Source organism: Cicer arietinum, chromosome 5 (assembly GCF_000331145.2).
Source record: "Cicer arietinum cultivar CDC Frontier isolate Library 1 chromosome 5, Cicar.CDCFrontier_v2.0, whole genome shotgun sequence".
NCBI classification, from domain to species: domain Eukaryota; kingdom Viridiplantae; phylum Streptophyta; class Magnoliopsida; order Fabales; family Fabaceae; genus Cicer; species Cicer arietinum.
The window spans coordinates 67181578-67196943 of NC_021164.2; the positions used below are offsets into that span (position 1 = coordinate 67181578).

Consider the following 15366-nt stretch of genomic DNA (forward strand, 5'->3'; position numbering starts at 1 on the left):
TGCTGAACCAAAACCCAATATTCAGCAATGTTTGGCCTTCCAGTTATGTACTCGTTCTCTAAATCCAAGAGTACTAAACGAGCCAAAACCGGAATGAGCATCACATCAGCCATGCTAAATTCTTCGCCTGCCAAATAAGGCGCTTCACTCAGTTGCCTCTCTGCTTCATCAAGCAGTCTAACCAAATGCTCCTTGCTCCTTCTCAAAACATCAGGGTCTTTCAATTTTTCTTCTGTTTGATAGGCTTCTCTTAATTTTCTATGGTATGCACCTGCTAATTCAGGTGACTCTGACATACGAGCTATTATCACCCGCCTTATGAACTTGGAAACACTAACTCGGTATTTTTCTGGTATATGGGAAAGGGAGAAATATTTAGGATCCCACTCTTGTATCTTCTGCATCCATCCAATAACTTCACTCCTACTGCTACTGATATCCTCAGACCCTGTAGAGACTACAGCAATTCTTTCTATGTACCTGAAAATCCATGGTAATAAAACGTCCATTTGTAACAAAATCACTTAAAGCATAAATTCAAATTCAACATTTCATTCTTAGTGGGCTGAGTGTTCAGTGATTACTCTTTTGTTAAAATTCATAGAAACCACTTTATTATACAAAGTAGCATATACACAATAGGCTGCTTCAGGGGAATCGGTTTAGAGAGTACTGATAAATATGCAAAAATTTGCTTTGTTAGAAATCAAATTCTGTTTTTTTTTTGTTTTTTAAAAATTTCTTTCGTTAACTTATATCGCTAGTCGCTACATTACATAAATCTTCAAAATGAAGTTTATCAAAATATAAACTTCTATTAAAGGCAGTGATGATAGAATGACGAAGAAGGTCTGAAGGGAGCATACTGAATTATATCAATAGTCTTGTAAATGATGTGAGAGCCGTTTTGGAAAACAGGAAGGCTTCCACTGGGATTCATCTGGAAGAATAAGGAATCAAAGTTCTTGCCAGTTATGGGATTGACATGGTAAGATGTATAATCAATGCCTTTCTCCTCCAATGCAAGTCTCACTTTCTGGCTGTCCAAATCAAATGGATGGTGATGTAACTGCATTTTATTATCAACACCTAGAAAGAAGTTTCTGATTTGTATTCCTACGAGTTAAATATAGTTGCACCAGCAGCAGAAATCAATCAGAACATTAAGGTCTGCAAAACATACAAGTTGTCCGTTACAGAACAATTATTGCATAGAAGCTTAAAAATAAATATAATAGCAATGTTAGAAAGGATCAGGAAAAGGATAACCATCTCTCACTAATGACTCTAAATAAATAGCAAGTTAGCAGGGATGTAACAAGAGGCAAAATGTGACAGAAGACTCCACGTAAGAACTGATATAATAAGTCATAATTCATAATTGATGTATGAATCGGTGAAGCACTGATAGCCGGACCCAGACACAAACATGGCCCTGGCATTGACATATTCACACTTGTAATAATTTTAAAAAAGTGAAAATAATTAAATGTAATTACATGGGTCAGTGCTTACTTATATAGATCCTATGAAGGTATGGTTACCGAAAAAGCCAAAGCCACATATTGAAATATCAAATAAGTATTAGTATCATTTCTAGTATTAAAAATTCGACATGCAATCTTAATTTGACATCTTCTTTAAAGCTTTGTATCACTGTTTCACTTAATCATCATTAATACATGTGACCTAACATAAAGAAAACTGAAGACTAAAGAGGCGTCTAAATTCAGTACTAGAATTTGGAAAATACGAGAACATGGCTACTAATCCAATATCAGAAAATGGATGATTCACATCTTTGCTAAATTGTAAGGGTTGTTGAAGTATCTAGAAGACTCACAAGCAAAATCAACAATAGTCAATATATTTATTATTATGTGAAATGCCGAAAACTGTACACAAAAATTGGACAAATCCATTAAAACACAAGTGAAAGCACAACATAGTCATCAAATGAAAGAGAGAGTTACCGAGAAGCATAAAGAAGAGTTGAAAAGAAGGAAGTTTTTTAGGGATTGTAAAGTGGAATTGTGGGAGTGAGGAGAAATGGGGCAGAGACAACAACAAGAAAGTTCTTTTTAATTTGCAGACAAACAACAACCAAAAACAGGTACGCAGATTAATTGACAATAATGTCTACGTGTACTCGCCATAATAATGGACACGTGTATACATTCGATTTAACAATAATAAAAATTCATTAATGTTCTTATTAGTTTGTAACATTAGATCATTAAAGGAAAATAATTTAGTAATTAAATCATTAATAATACAGAATTTATATAACTGTCTTCACTTAAATAACTGTCCTCTACTTTCAAGAAAAATGTCTAACTAAAGTGGAAGCACTCAAAAAGAAAAACAACATAAAAAAAAACGATGAATATAAAAAGAAACAGTAACTCCATCCAATCTCCACAACTTCACCAACAATAATATTTTATTTTTTAAAAAAATAAGAACAATAAAATTTTCAATATTAAAATAGTAGCAGTGCCTGTTATCAAAATAATAGAACTCTGACTTTGTTAAATAATTTCCTCTTTTTCAGAATAGGTGAAATATTAATTTGTTAAAAAATTATTTCAAAATTGATGACAATTTCAGTTAATTGAAATAGAAAAAAAGAATAATAATAAAGAATGAAAAAGTAGTTTATATGTCGAAATGAAGTAGAAGCACTACAAAAAGTAAAACAACCACACACTAAAACAAGAGCAACCGCAGCTATATCCAACCTCCACAATTTCATCTACAATAACATTTAGTTTTTCTTATTTAAAAACAACAATAATCAAATATTAAAATAGTAGCCGTACCTCGTAATCAAAATATATTAAATGATTTCCTCCTTCTACAATAAGTGAAATATTAATTTATTAAAAAATTATTTTAAAATAAATGACGACTTCAGTTAATAGAAATAAAATAATAATAATAATAAAAAAGAATGAAAAAGTATTCTATAAAAAAATATGAGACGTATATTTGTTATCAATACATAAAAAAATATGAAATAGATATTTTTCATTGACACTAAAAAATGCAAGAGAAATATAAAAACAAGGTACATATATTTGTCACTAATAATTTTTAAAAATACTAGTCAAATATTTGACATTAATACATAAAAAATACGAGATAAATATTTGTCATTGATAAATATTAAAAACAATGAATACATATTTATAACTAATGCATAAAAAAACACATGACAAATGTTCACTAATGATAAATATAAATGATTAGTAAATAAATATATGTGACTGATACATAAAATAGTACAACACAAATATTTATCACTTATAAATATAAAAAAGAAATACAAAATAAATATTTGTCATTAATAACTATTAAAAAATATGACACAAATACATATAAAAATTACAAGATGAATACTATTTACAATTTTCAATAATATTTTTATAAAACTAAATCAATATATTTTTCTAAATTTTAAATATTACATTGACAATGAATAACAATATTAAAAAGGATACAAACATATGCGATATATAAGAGCGTGATTTTACTAGTTTATAATTAAAATAATTTTGTTAAATTGGTACATATGTTCTCCCCACATTTGAATTTATACAATAATGCTTCTTAGATTATGCATGGTCGCATGGATATTTAAAAGTAAGTGAAATGAAGTGGAGCGAGATGGAATAAAACATTCACTCAATTGTTTGAATACTTTATGATAAAATAAAACATATAATGATATTTCATCTCATTCTTCCTAAATTGAAAGGGAATATAAATGTATATAAGTGATAAAATAAAATGAAATGTATTTTATTGTATTTCACATTCCATTCTCTTTTTAACACTCCAAATAAAGAAACATAAATTTATTTTCAATCTCATTCTATCCCTTACCACAAATTCAAACATAAGCTTAAAGTGTATTGAAACACCAAAGGTGGTGGTGAAGTATGCTTTTGAGTTTGGTGAGCTTCATGGAAGTTTATTTTGGGGTGGGGGTGTATGTGTGTGTTGAGATGCATAGGAGTTTTTATTTTGTCAAAAGAGTGAATCGAATTGGATTGAGAGTCTCCTAAAAGTGAAGAGGTCCATTTCACAAGTTCATAGCACATTCAGCCCTTAAGGAACATATAACCTCTCACGGAGACAATGTTTATGAAAATTATTAGTGTTCTTTTTTAGGAAAATAAAAGATTACCCATATATGTAAAAGAAAAAATTCGACTTGAGTGATAAACTTATTTAAAAAAGTTAAATCTAAAAAAAAATATTGAATAAGATGGTTTGTATGTCTTCCAGTTTAACTAGAAACTTTGGATTCAAAAACTCTTAAAAAAAAAAATTGGTGCTTATTGTAGTTTTATAGAATTTAGAGATTAATCTTTAAAGTGGTTCGTGGATTATATCTATTTTTTACTAAAAAAATAGTTCAAAATTGTAAATTGATTATGACAATTAACATAAAAATAACTAAAGTTGTCGAATGGACCAACTCAACCTATCAAACTAAAATGCATAAATGAGTTGGGTGATGCTCTTCCCTCAAAACTCTTACAATTTATCGGATTTTAAAATTTGGTAGTGTAAAACACCAATTTTATAGAGAAAAATATTAATTATGTTATCGAAAGTGCTAATTTATTACTATTTTTTACATATTTTAAAGGTTTAATTATAGTTTTGGTCTCCTCTATTATTAATAATTCACAGAATTGATCCTCCTATTTTAAAAATCGACAATTTTGGTCCATTCATCAAATTTTTGAACTAAAAAAATAACGATTTGACATATTTTTAATCACATAACATACAATTCTATGATATAAAATTGTTTAGTTGCGTTAATTATTTATATGTAATTAATTAAATTAAAAATATAAAAAATTTCCGAAGTTGAAACTTAAATTTTTACGACATTCCATTTTAATTTCATGAGTATTAATTATTATATGTCACGTTATTTAAAATATCTCACGTCATCGTCTTTTAGTTAAAAAATTAAAGAAAATAATAAAACTGGCAACTTTTAAATAAAGTGATGAAAATACAATTAAGAGAGTGAATTAGATCAATTGAAGATGGATAAACAACCATCAAACAAATTAGATCAATTGAGATTCATCACACTTCTTATTGGGTTGCGAAGCTCAACCCAATCTGGTATAGGCTGCGGAGGGCAAGGGATCAAAACAAGCCACAACTTATGTTTTTCAAAGTATTAACACCTTACAATTAGAGATGCAATTTAAAAAAAAAAAGATAGATTTACATATATCTTTTTATACAATATGAACAAACAAACACTAAAATAAAAATCATATACGTCAGATTCAATTAAAGTTGCTATGGCCTTCTGCTTAAACTATACACACACAAAAATTGTCAAAAACAATTATAAGTTCTTAGTCTCAAAATTCACATTCACATTTTTTGGTTGTAACGTGATCCAATTATTTAGAGTCCCTTTAGGAGATAAGTGGAATCTAGTTAATAAATGTTTCACATAGATTCGTTATTAATTGATGTTTATTAACCACTTAAATTAGATTCGTTATTAATTGATGTTTATTAACCACTTAAATTTAATTGTTTAGTTTATTTTATATTTATTTTAAATATAAAAAAATAGATTATTGTTTGTTTGAATCTGCATCTCAACATATCAAATATTTTTTAACAATTTTTTTTTTATCATTGAGTAGACTTTTGAACTCGATTCTAGTAAAAAATAAATAAATGTTAGCATCTTTCAATTTGATATCTTAAACTACCTTGTTGGTCCTACAATTAGGGATGACAAAAAAAAAACACACACAAATATCTAGAGATAAAATCTACGACGAACACACAAATAGTTTAACAGGTCTTGACGGATAAAATAAACGGATATTTTGACTATTCGTTAGTCAATTGAGACAAATACATATGTAATAATATATGTACCCATGAATATTCGTTCGTATAATAAATTGATATTATAATATTTTTTATTTATGTATTAATACCTTTATGATAAAATTTTGTAATATATTTTATTTATTGTTAATGTATTAATGTTTATATGTGTTGACAAAATAATAATAATTCTACATAAATGCAACAAACAAATAATTTTTGTACATAAATGTTATTTTTATTTAAAAAAATAATATTTATAAATATTTATTAATACTCTCGAATACTTAAAAACTCATCAAATATTTGTTAAGCAGTTATCTGTATAAATATAAATAGAGTGCAAATATATTTTGATTCAACATGTAGAATATTGCGAATATCTGTTACCATCTCAACCTAAAAAAAGTAATTTAATTTGGCATCCACTTAATCAATTAATTTTGTTGACAGGATTATTATTATTATTATTATTATTATTATTATTATTATTATTATTATTATTATTATTAGTCAAATGACTATTATTTATTACTATATAATAAGTTAATAACTTAGATTAGTGTCTTTATCATGGAAAGTAAGCGCACCAACTGACAAGCTAAGTTTCACTGTCGTTTAAGAATGTGCAAATTACTTTATAATAAAATCGATGTGAGGTTTCAATAGCTATTGCCGTTATCATCCACAATAATCCTCATTTGTGGGGAAACAGTTAAGCAGAACAAATTCCGTTTTGATTGAAAATGAGTTTCTTTCGAAATTAAAATTCGAATCGAGTATAAGTTTAAGATATTGATATTTATTATGTATATGCTCTTAAATTTTTACTCATTTTTAAATTATATATATATATATTTAATACTTTTTAAATATTAAAAATATAATATTTTTCTATAAAAAATATGATTTAAATATTTTTAATTTTAAATTTAATTGCATTTTTGTCTCCTATTTTAATTGAATCACGAAAATAGTCCCTCTATTTTATTTCTCTCCAATTTTAGTCCCCAAACAAAATTTTAATAAAATTTTCAAAAAAATAGATATATGATATATTCCATGTGAATTAATTACATTTTATTATTATTTCAAATTTGTAAAACACATTTCTTATTTTATTACATCATTTTATTATAAAAAAACACATACATTCTTATTCTAATATCTAATTCCTTGAGAACACAAAAACATGAATTTAGAAACGAGAACCCTACAATTGCAATCATAACCTTAATTCCATTTCATTTTGTTATTCTCCTCATCACGATTCATATTGTTTCTTCACATTTTCTTTTAATTTCTCATTCATCGTATTCTTCTAGATCTTTTCTCATAAACACACAAATAACATAAAATTCCGTGATTCAACTATAATTGGGAGGCCAAAACTGCAATTAGTCTTAAATTTGTTATTGTATAATAATAATAATTTTATTATATTAATTATAATAAATATATTTTTTAATTTATTATTTTTTATATATGAATAAGTACAAGTGCAAGAAATTTTAAATCAAACTAAATTAAAGACTTAAATTTTACACCTAATAAAAAATAGACGAATATAAATTTTTTCCAATTAGTCGGATAAAAGGGTCGGAGATGCAAAATCTACTCCCACCGCACCGTTGCCATGTCTACCTTTAATTTGGTTAATATGTCGTTTTGGTTTTCAAACCCCATCTTAACTAACAGCCATTTGATTGCATGCAACTAACTGCCTTCACAGTAGTAAATTCTAAGCTTATATATATTCTTGCTTTCAATTATTATGCATAATATTTGAGGTACTGTTTGTTTGTTCCATAAGTTACTTACAATTCCCTTTACCTCTGGGCAGTGTTGACAATGATCTATGTCCAAATTAATTAACCATATTCCAAATTAATCAAGACTTAATTAATTATACTAGAAAATAAAACAAATTACATAAAACGTGTCCTATTAAAATTTAAGTATATATTTAATGTTTTCAATTACATCCAAAATAATTAGGCTCTCATCAATACTGTAGCGTGCAAGTCTATGTGGAAAGGGAGAGATGTCTTGATGTAATCAAAAGTACAAGTAAACAACTTATATTACTGTATAAAATAGCCATGGTTTATTTTTTGAGATGGTGCATTATTTTTATATCATGAAAAATACAATAGTTCTTACTAATTTGAGTCTAGAATTACCCGAACATGAGTATGACAATGAATTTATGATTAACAATCTACAATTAACCTTTTACTTGTAGGTGAAAAATGAGAATAGTTATCTTATTCCACTAGTGATTGTGTATTATGTAGTCTCAACCAAACATCTACACTATAATAGTAATAGATAAAGTTTCTTCCTTAATATTGTTAGATAAAAGAATTCACTTGTTCATCATTGCAAGTCTCATAAAATTATCTTGTCTCCACATAACCCAATATTAAAAGTGATCAATAATAAACAATAATCTCAACTAAATCTAGCTAATAATAGTAATTACATAATTGAGATTAATAATAACAACACATTCTAATATTCTGACTTCTAATTAATCAGAATATTAGACAACAAATTAATCACATTCTTACAAAATAAAATAATTCAACAACAAAATTAAACAGCTTATTGATGAAATAAATAGTAGCCTACATTTATGGTAAAGCAAATAGTGGGTGCAAATTTCTCTCAAACAAAATGCAACTTAAGAGCTTACAAGGCGTCGCTGAAAATGAAACACAACAATAGAAGAAAGTACTGGATTTTTTTTTCTTTTTCATTTTTTGATTTTTCATACGAAAAATTAAACATGGCAAAAGGGTAGGAGTTAGATTTTGTCTTCTCCACCTCGCACTCGATTAATGGATCAAATTCGCATCTGCTTCCATATTATTATAGGGTTTAGTTTTTTCTGCCTACACCTGCACTCATTCATATATATAAAATTATAAATTTAAAAATTATTTTCATTATAATTAATATAATAAAATAATAATTATTAGACAATAATAAATATAAAAAATATTTTCTATAAAAATAAGATTATAATTTTTAATATTTATAAAAATATTAAATATATATATATAAATAATTTAAAAATTACTGTAAATTTTCTTGCGTGCGGAATGAATATCACAGTTTCAAATTTTAATTTCAAAAAACATTCACACTCAATCAAAATAAATTTTTTCCACCTAAATCTAACGGATTCGGATATGTCCGCATGCGAGGACATGGTACCATCCCTAAATAAAATATTTTAGTTTAATGGGACTGCTTGTGTCTCCCTCTCCATGTTAGGGCACATGGGCATTAACCCCACAAATTCACCTCCAAATGGATTTCGAATACCTCTATTGGTATGTATCCGATCTCCACGATCATAATTGAATTATAGATTAAATGACTTTTTTTTATGTTATATTTTTATTGTATATACTTTTTTTTTTCTTCCAATAAGAGAATATTTCTTTCTAATAAAATACAAATAAAATAATCAAATTATGCATATATATATTAAAAAAAATTACATTTAGTTTATGCAAATTCAATAACAAATTAAGTTTATTGTTTAATTATCATTCATGACTAATAAATCAGTTCATTAAAAATACAAAACATTATTTTATATTAAGACTTTTCAAATAAACTATCATTAAATAAGAAAAAATATTAATTGAAAAATATACGTGGGGTTATATTGATAGAACTTTTGTTAAGCTTACAAATAAAAGGGGATTAAGCTAAATATACAAAAAGTGTGTGCCATTACTTGGACTAATAATTCGGTTGAGCTATTTATAGGAGTGCAATTAACAAAATATAATAATGCTAAAGAGATTTGGGATCACTTGAAATATTTTTATGTTCAGTCTAACTTTGCAAAACATTATCAATTGGAAAGTGATATTAGGACCCTTAAGCAAAACAGTATGACCATTTAGGAATTCTATTCGACAATGACTAATTTGTGGGATCAATTGGATCTTATGGAATTAACTGAGTTGAAAGTTGTCAAAGCAAACATTGATTAGAGAGATGAGCAATGTCATATTTGATTTTTGATGGCTCTTCGTGATGATTTTGAGGGCCTTCGTGGGGGTATTTTTGCATTGTTCCCCTCTTCCTAATGTTGAATCAGTATTTAGTGAATTGTTGGCAAAATAAATCATACTTAAAATCCACTCTACTGTGTTAGATAAAGAAGTTCTCTCAACTCATCTATTTGTTTTTGTTGCTCTTGTTCAAAAAAGAAAATTTCAAGGGAGAGTTGGGCTTGGTAATGATGAATGTGCTTTTTGAAAGAAAAAAGTCATTGAAAATCACATTGTCTAAAATTAGGGAGAGCACATAAGAAGAATTGTAGGAGGTCATGTTCAATGTTGTTGTTTATGCTCCTCCTACCATTAACTCTAGTTCTGGTTCTGTATACTCATATGAGACTACTTTCCAAATATTTGATATTGAAAAATAGCTTAAAAACTTATTGCCACTCAATCACATGTCATATATGCCACCTCTACTAAAAGTTTGAACTCCTCTAATATGTCATATATATTTCCTTCCATATGGATTATTGATTCTGGAACATTTCACTAGATGACATCTGATGATAAATATTGTGTATGTAAATCAGACATCGTCTTTGTCGGTTATAACTGTTAATGGTACTCCTATATTATTAGTGAACATCGATTCTATCTCCACACCTAACTTATTTTTATTTATTTAAAATATAACATTATTTCATTTTCTTTTATGTGTCCAAATGTGTGTCTACATTATAATTAAAGTATGGTGAAATGAAACATGAGAATTTGCCCGTGAGACGAAGCACGGGCGACGGCGGATGTTGTTGGCCATAGTTGCTTGATGTGATATCAATTAATTAATCAATGATTTTGAGTGGTGGATCACGCAAAAACACAAATGAGAAAAGGCACTAACCAACGATGATCTGAATGTGATTATTGATATTTTTGTTGGTAGACCCGCACGACTTGATCTATGTGGTCATAACAACACCCCCATCACGTGCATTAAACACCCATACTAATATGGTCGGTTTCACTTGACACAACATAACATTTATCAACCAATCAATAGTGTGACAAAATCATTAACTTTCACTTATACCTTATACGAACTCCAGCACTAGAATCAATTCATCGATGATAGGAGTAATAGGACAATGATAAATAATCAATCAAAAGGGGGAAATATATATATTTATAGTTATAGGATCTATCACAACCTTAGCTGAGAATTTTGATACACATACTTATGGTAAACTATAATTCTAATTCATATTAGATTCCATAATCAAAGTAATAAATTAAATTAATCGGAGATGATCCCACTTGTCGTCGACGACTAAAGGTCACTCTCATGAGTCTCATTCTCTTTTCAAAGATTATCCAATAAAAATAAAGATTCAATGAGAAAAGGAAACTATTTATTTAATAAACCTCTAATTAAAAAACATACAATGTTATGTGCTTTTGCTTTTGCACGGTTTGTGTAAGTTGTTGCACGATTATGCCTAATCTAAAAAACAAAGAATGAGAAGGCCAATAATTCACATTGTCCTGTCAAATAATATTCTTGGTCGTGCTCGACATTGGGACAATGATTTCTAAAGCCGTTTAGGTCGTGTTGCTCACATAAATTTTACGAGAGACCAATATTAAAATATATATATTAAAAAATAAATTTAATCCATAAGATCAAAATTCACAATCAATTCTACTTATATATAAAAGGTAATTTAAAGCAACAAAAAAGAAATAAAACTGACAATATAATTTGGTAAAATCGAGTTCAATGACACCTCAAAGAGTCAAATTCGTATTTAATTGTGTGTGTATTATAGATAATTTAGAAATGTCTTTTAATGTAAATAGTTAAGTTAATTGTAATAAAACTTATGGTATTATAGAGACTAAAATATTTTGATTTTTCTATTTCTTTTAATTTTTTTACAAAATAGACTTCTCAGACACCTAAATATAAAATATTTTTAATTGTTTAAAATAAATATTTATTCTTTATGAATTAGCAAAACCTACCTCATGCTAATTTAAGGCCATTGGCTCCTCTTAGACACATGTTTTTGTTGTTGTTGATAGAAAAAAGAAAAAAAAAACATGTGTTTCTTGAGCGACACTCTTCACGAACGTGCACGAGGTTGTGTAATTGTGTCGGCCAATACAAGTTGATTTCTTCATCAAATTTTTTTTTGGGTATAACATCAAATCTTTTAAACAACGTAGATTTAGTTATTTTTACTTCTATTTAAGATTTGAGAGACTATTTAAATTAGTTATATTCTCCGATAAAAAATTCAAGAACGGAAAAATGTTATATATATATATATATGTATAAATTTATTAATTTACACCAACTTCTTTTTATAAAACTGTAAATTACGACTTATACATTTTTATTAAGTCAAAAAATCATTTTTTTTATTATGTTAAATAAATAAAATTAAATGGTAGATTTTTAAGTTTCATTTTAATTTTTAATGATTAAAATGATGTATGTTGTTATTCTACACATTTACTTTTTTTATTTGGACAAAAAACTCATTTTACTATTTTAACAACATACACTTTTTTATTTGGACAAAAAAAAACTCTTTTTACTATTTTAAATAAGTAAAATTAAAGAATAATTTAGTAAGTTTCATTTTACATAGTAAAGAGAGAAAATAAAATATAATTTTTTTACATATTTGTCCCTTTATTTTTGTAATTTTCTAAAAAAAATTTGAATTCTTTTGTCAAAAATTTAAAAGTGTTCATTGCTAACTTATACTAACTAAAAATGGGTGAGTTTAAATTAATAAGCAAAGACTTTAGTCAACAAAAAGAAAAATCCTCCAAATTAACTAAATAGTTTGTTTGTGACATTATTAATTATGTTACAGTCTTAATTATAATTATATATATGTTCGTTCATTTGGTAAAATGTAATTTTGAGTCTTTTCAATGTGGTTTAAATAAAAAAATGCAACTATTTCATTTCGAAAGACTTTTATAAATTATAAATGACATTTACAATAAACTTTATTTGTGATATATATATATATATATATATATATATATATTTTCTTTTTTTAATTTGTTTTTTTTATATATATATATATATATATTATCTACGCAACGATGTATATTCATAGCCAATAAATTTTTTATTTATTTTTGTAAGCTTTTTATTTAGTCTTAGTCTTGACATCTACAATAAATCATAAGTGTAATACTCTGATCATTACCGTTATCGACAATGTTATTTCACGACCTTTTCGCCTCCTATCCACCTAGTGGAAATAACGAATTTTTGCTTTCCGTAGAATTTGAACCCGATACTTAGGAGATAAGTTCCGCATCCACATAGTCTCACTACCAACTAAATTTTTCTTTAACACTTCGATCATTACCGCCATTTGCAGTGCTACTGACTCAATTGATAGTGCGACTGTGTGGAGGCGATACTTATCTATCAGGTATCGGGTTCGAATCCCACAAAAAAAAAAAACTCTTCGTCATGAGACCGAACAAAACAAAACAAAGAGCAAAAAATTGAACAAAATTAGAAATTTGCGTCTCTTACAAAATCATGAGACAATTTTTTGTCTCAAGTGCAACCTATCAAAAGATACTAAAAAATATTTTTTTTTAATATTTTCTACACTCAAATTCTCTATACTCTCTTTCATCTCTCATCTTATCTCTTTATACACTCGTATCTCTTCTCTCTCTTATCTCTTTCTATACTCACGTCTCTTTCTTTTCTCCGTCTTATCTCTTTTTACACTTGCCTCTCTCTCTCCTCTCCCCTTCTCTCTCATTGTATTGTATCCCCTCTATCTCTCCACTCTCTCCCTCTCATCTTTATCCACTTTCTCTTATCTCCCTCCTATCTCTTTCTACACCTATGCATTGCAAAAATTTATATCTTATACATCGATTATCAAATACATTATAGTGCAAGAAATTGTCGTTACATTAGTTCACATTTAAAAAAGTCTCATTTTTGTAAAAAAAAAATTCATTTTTAAAATCTCTTAGGCTCTCCAAAGTTGATGAATCCACCTTGCATATATATATACACACATATATTATATTTGTATTATTTCAAAAATTACGCAGATGGATGTGTATTTTAATTTTTTTTAAATGAAAGATGGATACGTGTACTAATAATACAAGGATTTATAACGATGCAAAGAAAAGCATGATGCTATTGAAATGAGAATGACATACCAAGATCACTTCTTACACTGACGTCAAAAAAAATTACTTCTTACACAAATAAAATATAGTTGTAAATCGTAATTTTGTATGGATGCACTAAAACATTCCGTTATTTGATATTTTTCTATATGTATATATAATTATTAACCCATCCATACTATTGTAGTATGAGTTTAATTGCTATCCAATATAAAAAATATTATATTATCAATATATTATAATTATTTATAACGATGATTTTAAATATAACTTTAATACAAATAAAATATTTGTAATAATTTAATAATTGTAATTAACTACAGTTAAATTATTTACATTAAAAATATATATAAATTAAATTTTAAAAATTATTTATTCGCCGAATTTCACTTCCAAAACAGAGCCTTTTTCTTGTATAAACCATTCTAACCCATTGAGGGTGGAGAATCTAATACCATTATAGAGTACATCTAACATTTTAAACACTATACCTCCTTGGTAAAAAATTATAAGTAAAATTTATTACATATAAGTCATAATAAAATATAAATAATTTTTTTTCAATTTATTTAGTGTCGACTCTTTTAAATTAAAAGTTTAATGACAGTTTTAGTATTTATTTTTTCCAATTTACAAACTTGATTTTTCTATTTTAAAATTGAAAAGTTTTAATTTTTTATTTTAATTTTTAAATCAAAAAATATGTGATATATTTTAAATAATATGGTATCAGATATGATGATGTATAATGATTAACATCTATAAAATCACAATAAAATCTGTAAAACAATTAACTTTTAATTTTTTTATTTTTTTTTATCTTTGTAATTTAATTAATAATATATGAATACTTAATACATATATTCTAAAATAATATGTTATATCATTTAAAATATGTCAAATTTTTATTTTTAATTTAAAAATCTTACTTTTAAAATAAAGACCTACTCCATGAATAGATGAAAATAAAATAATTAATGCTGCAATTAAATTTAAATTAAATTTTTTTTGTTGGTACACTTAATGCCAATTTTTTAATACAATTAAATAAAGAGAAAATCTTGTTTGAGTATAAATCTTAGTCATAATATTCAAAGACACTAAAAAAAAAGTAGAAGAAAAAATAATGAAATAATATATATTTTCAAATAATTAAATGATATATATACTTTTAGTATGTGTCTAAAAGATGAGGAGGAAATAAAGTAATAATATTAAATAGGGAGGGTAGAGAGGTGAAATTGAAAGAAATGAAACA

At 26.3% G+C, this 15366-nt stretch overlaps 1 protein-coding gene across 1 annotated transcript in view; it reads right to left on the reverse strand.

Annotated features, from left to right (window-relative positions):
• Positions 1-2130, reverse strand: part of LOC101504182 (glutathione S-transferase TCHQD) — a 3377-nt gene extending 1247 nt beyond the window's left edge. The window contains exons 1-3 of the mRNA XM_004502485.4: positions 1974-2130; positions 867-1170; positions 7-480 (exon numbers count right to left, since the gene is read on the reverse strand). Of these exons, the coding sequence (XP_004502542.1) occupies positions 7-480; positions 867-1075 (683 nt within the window). The 5' untranslated portion in view covers positions 1076-1170; positions 1974-2130. The remainder of the gene's footprint in view (positions 1-6; positions 481-866; positions 1171-1973) is intronic.
• Between the last annotated feature and the right edge of the window lie 13236 nt (positions 2131-15366).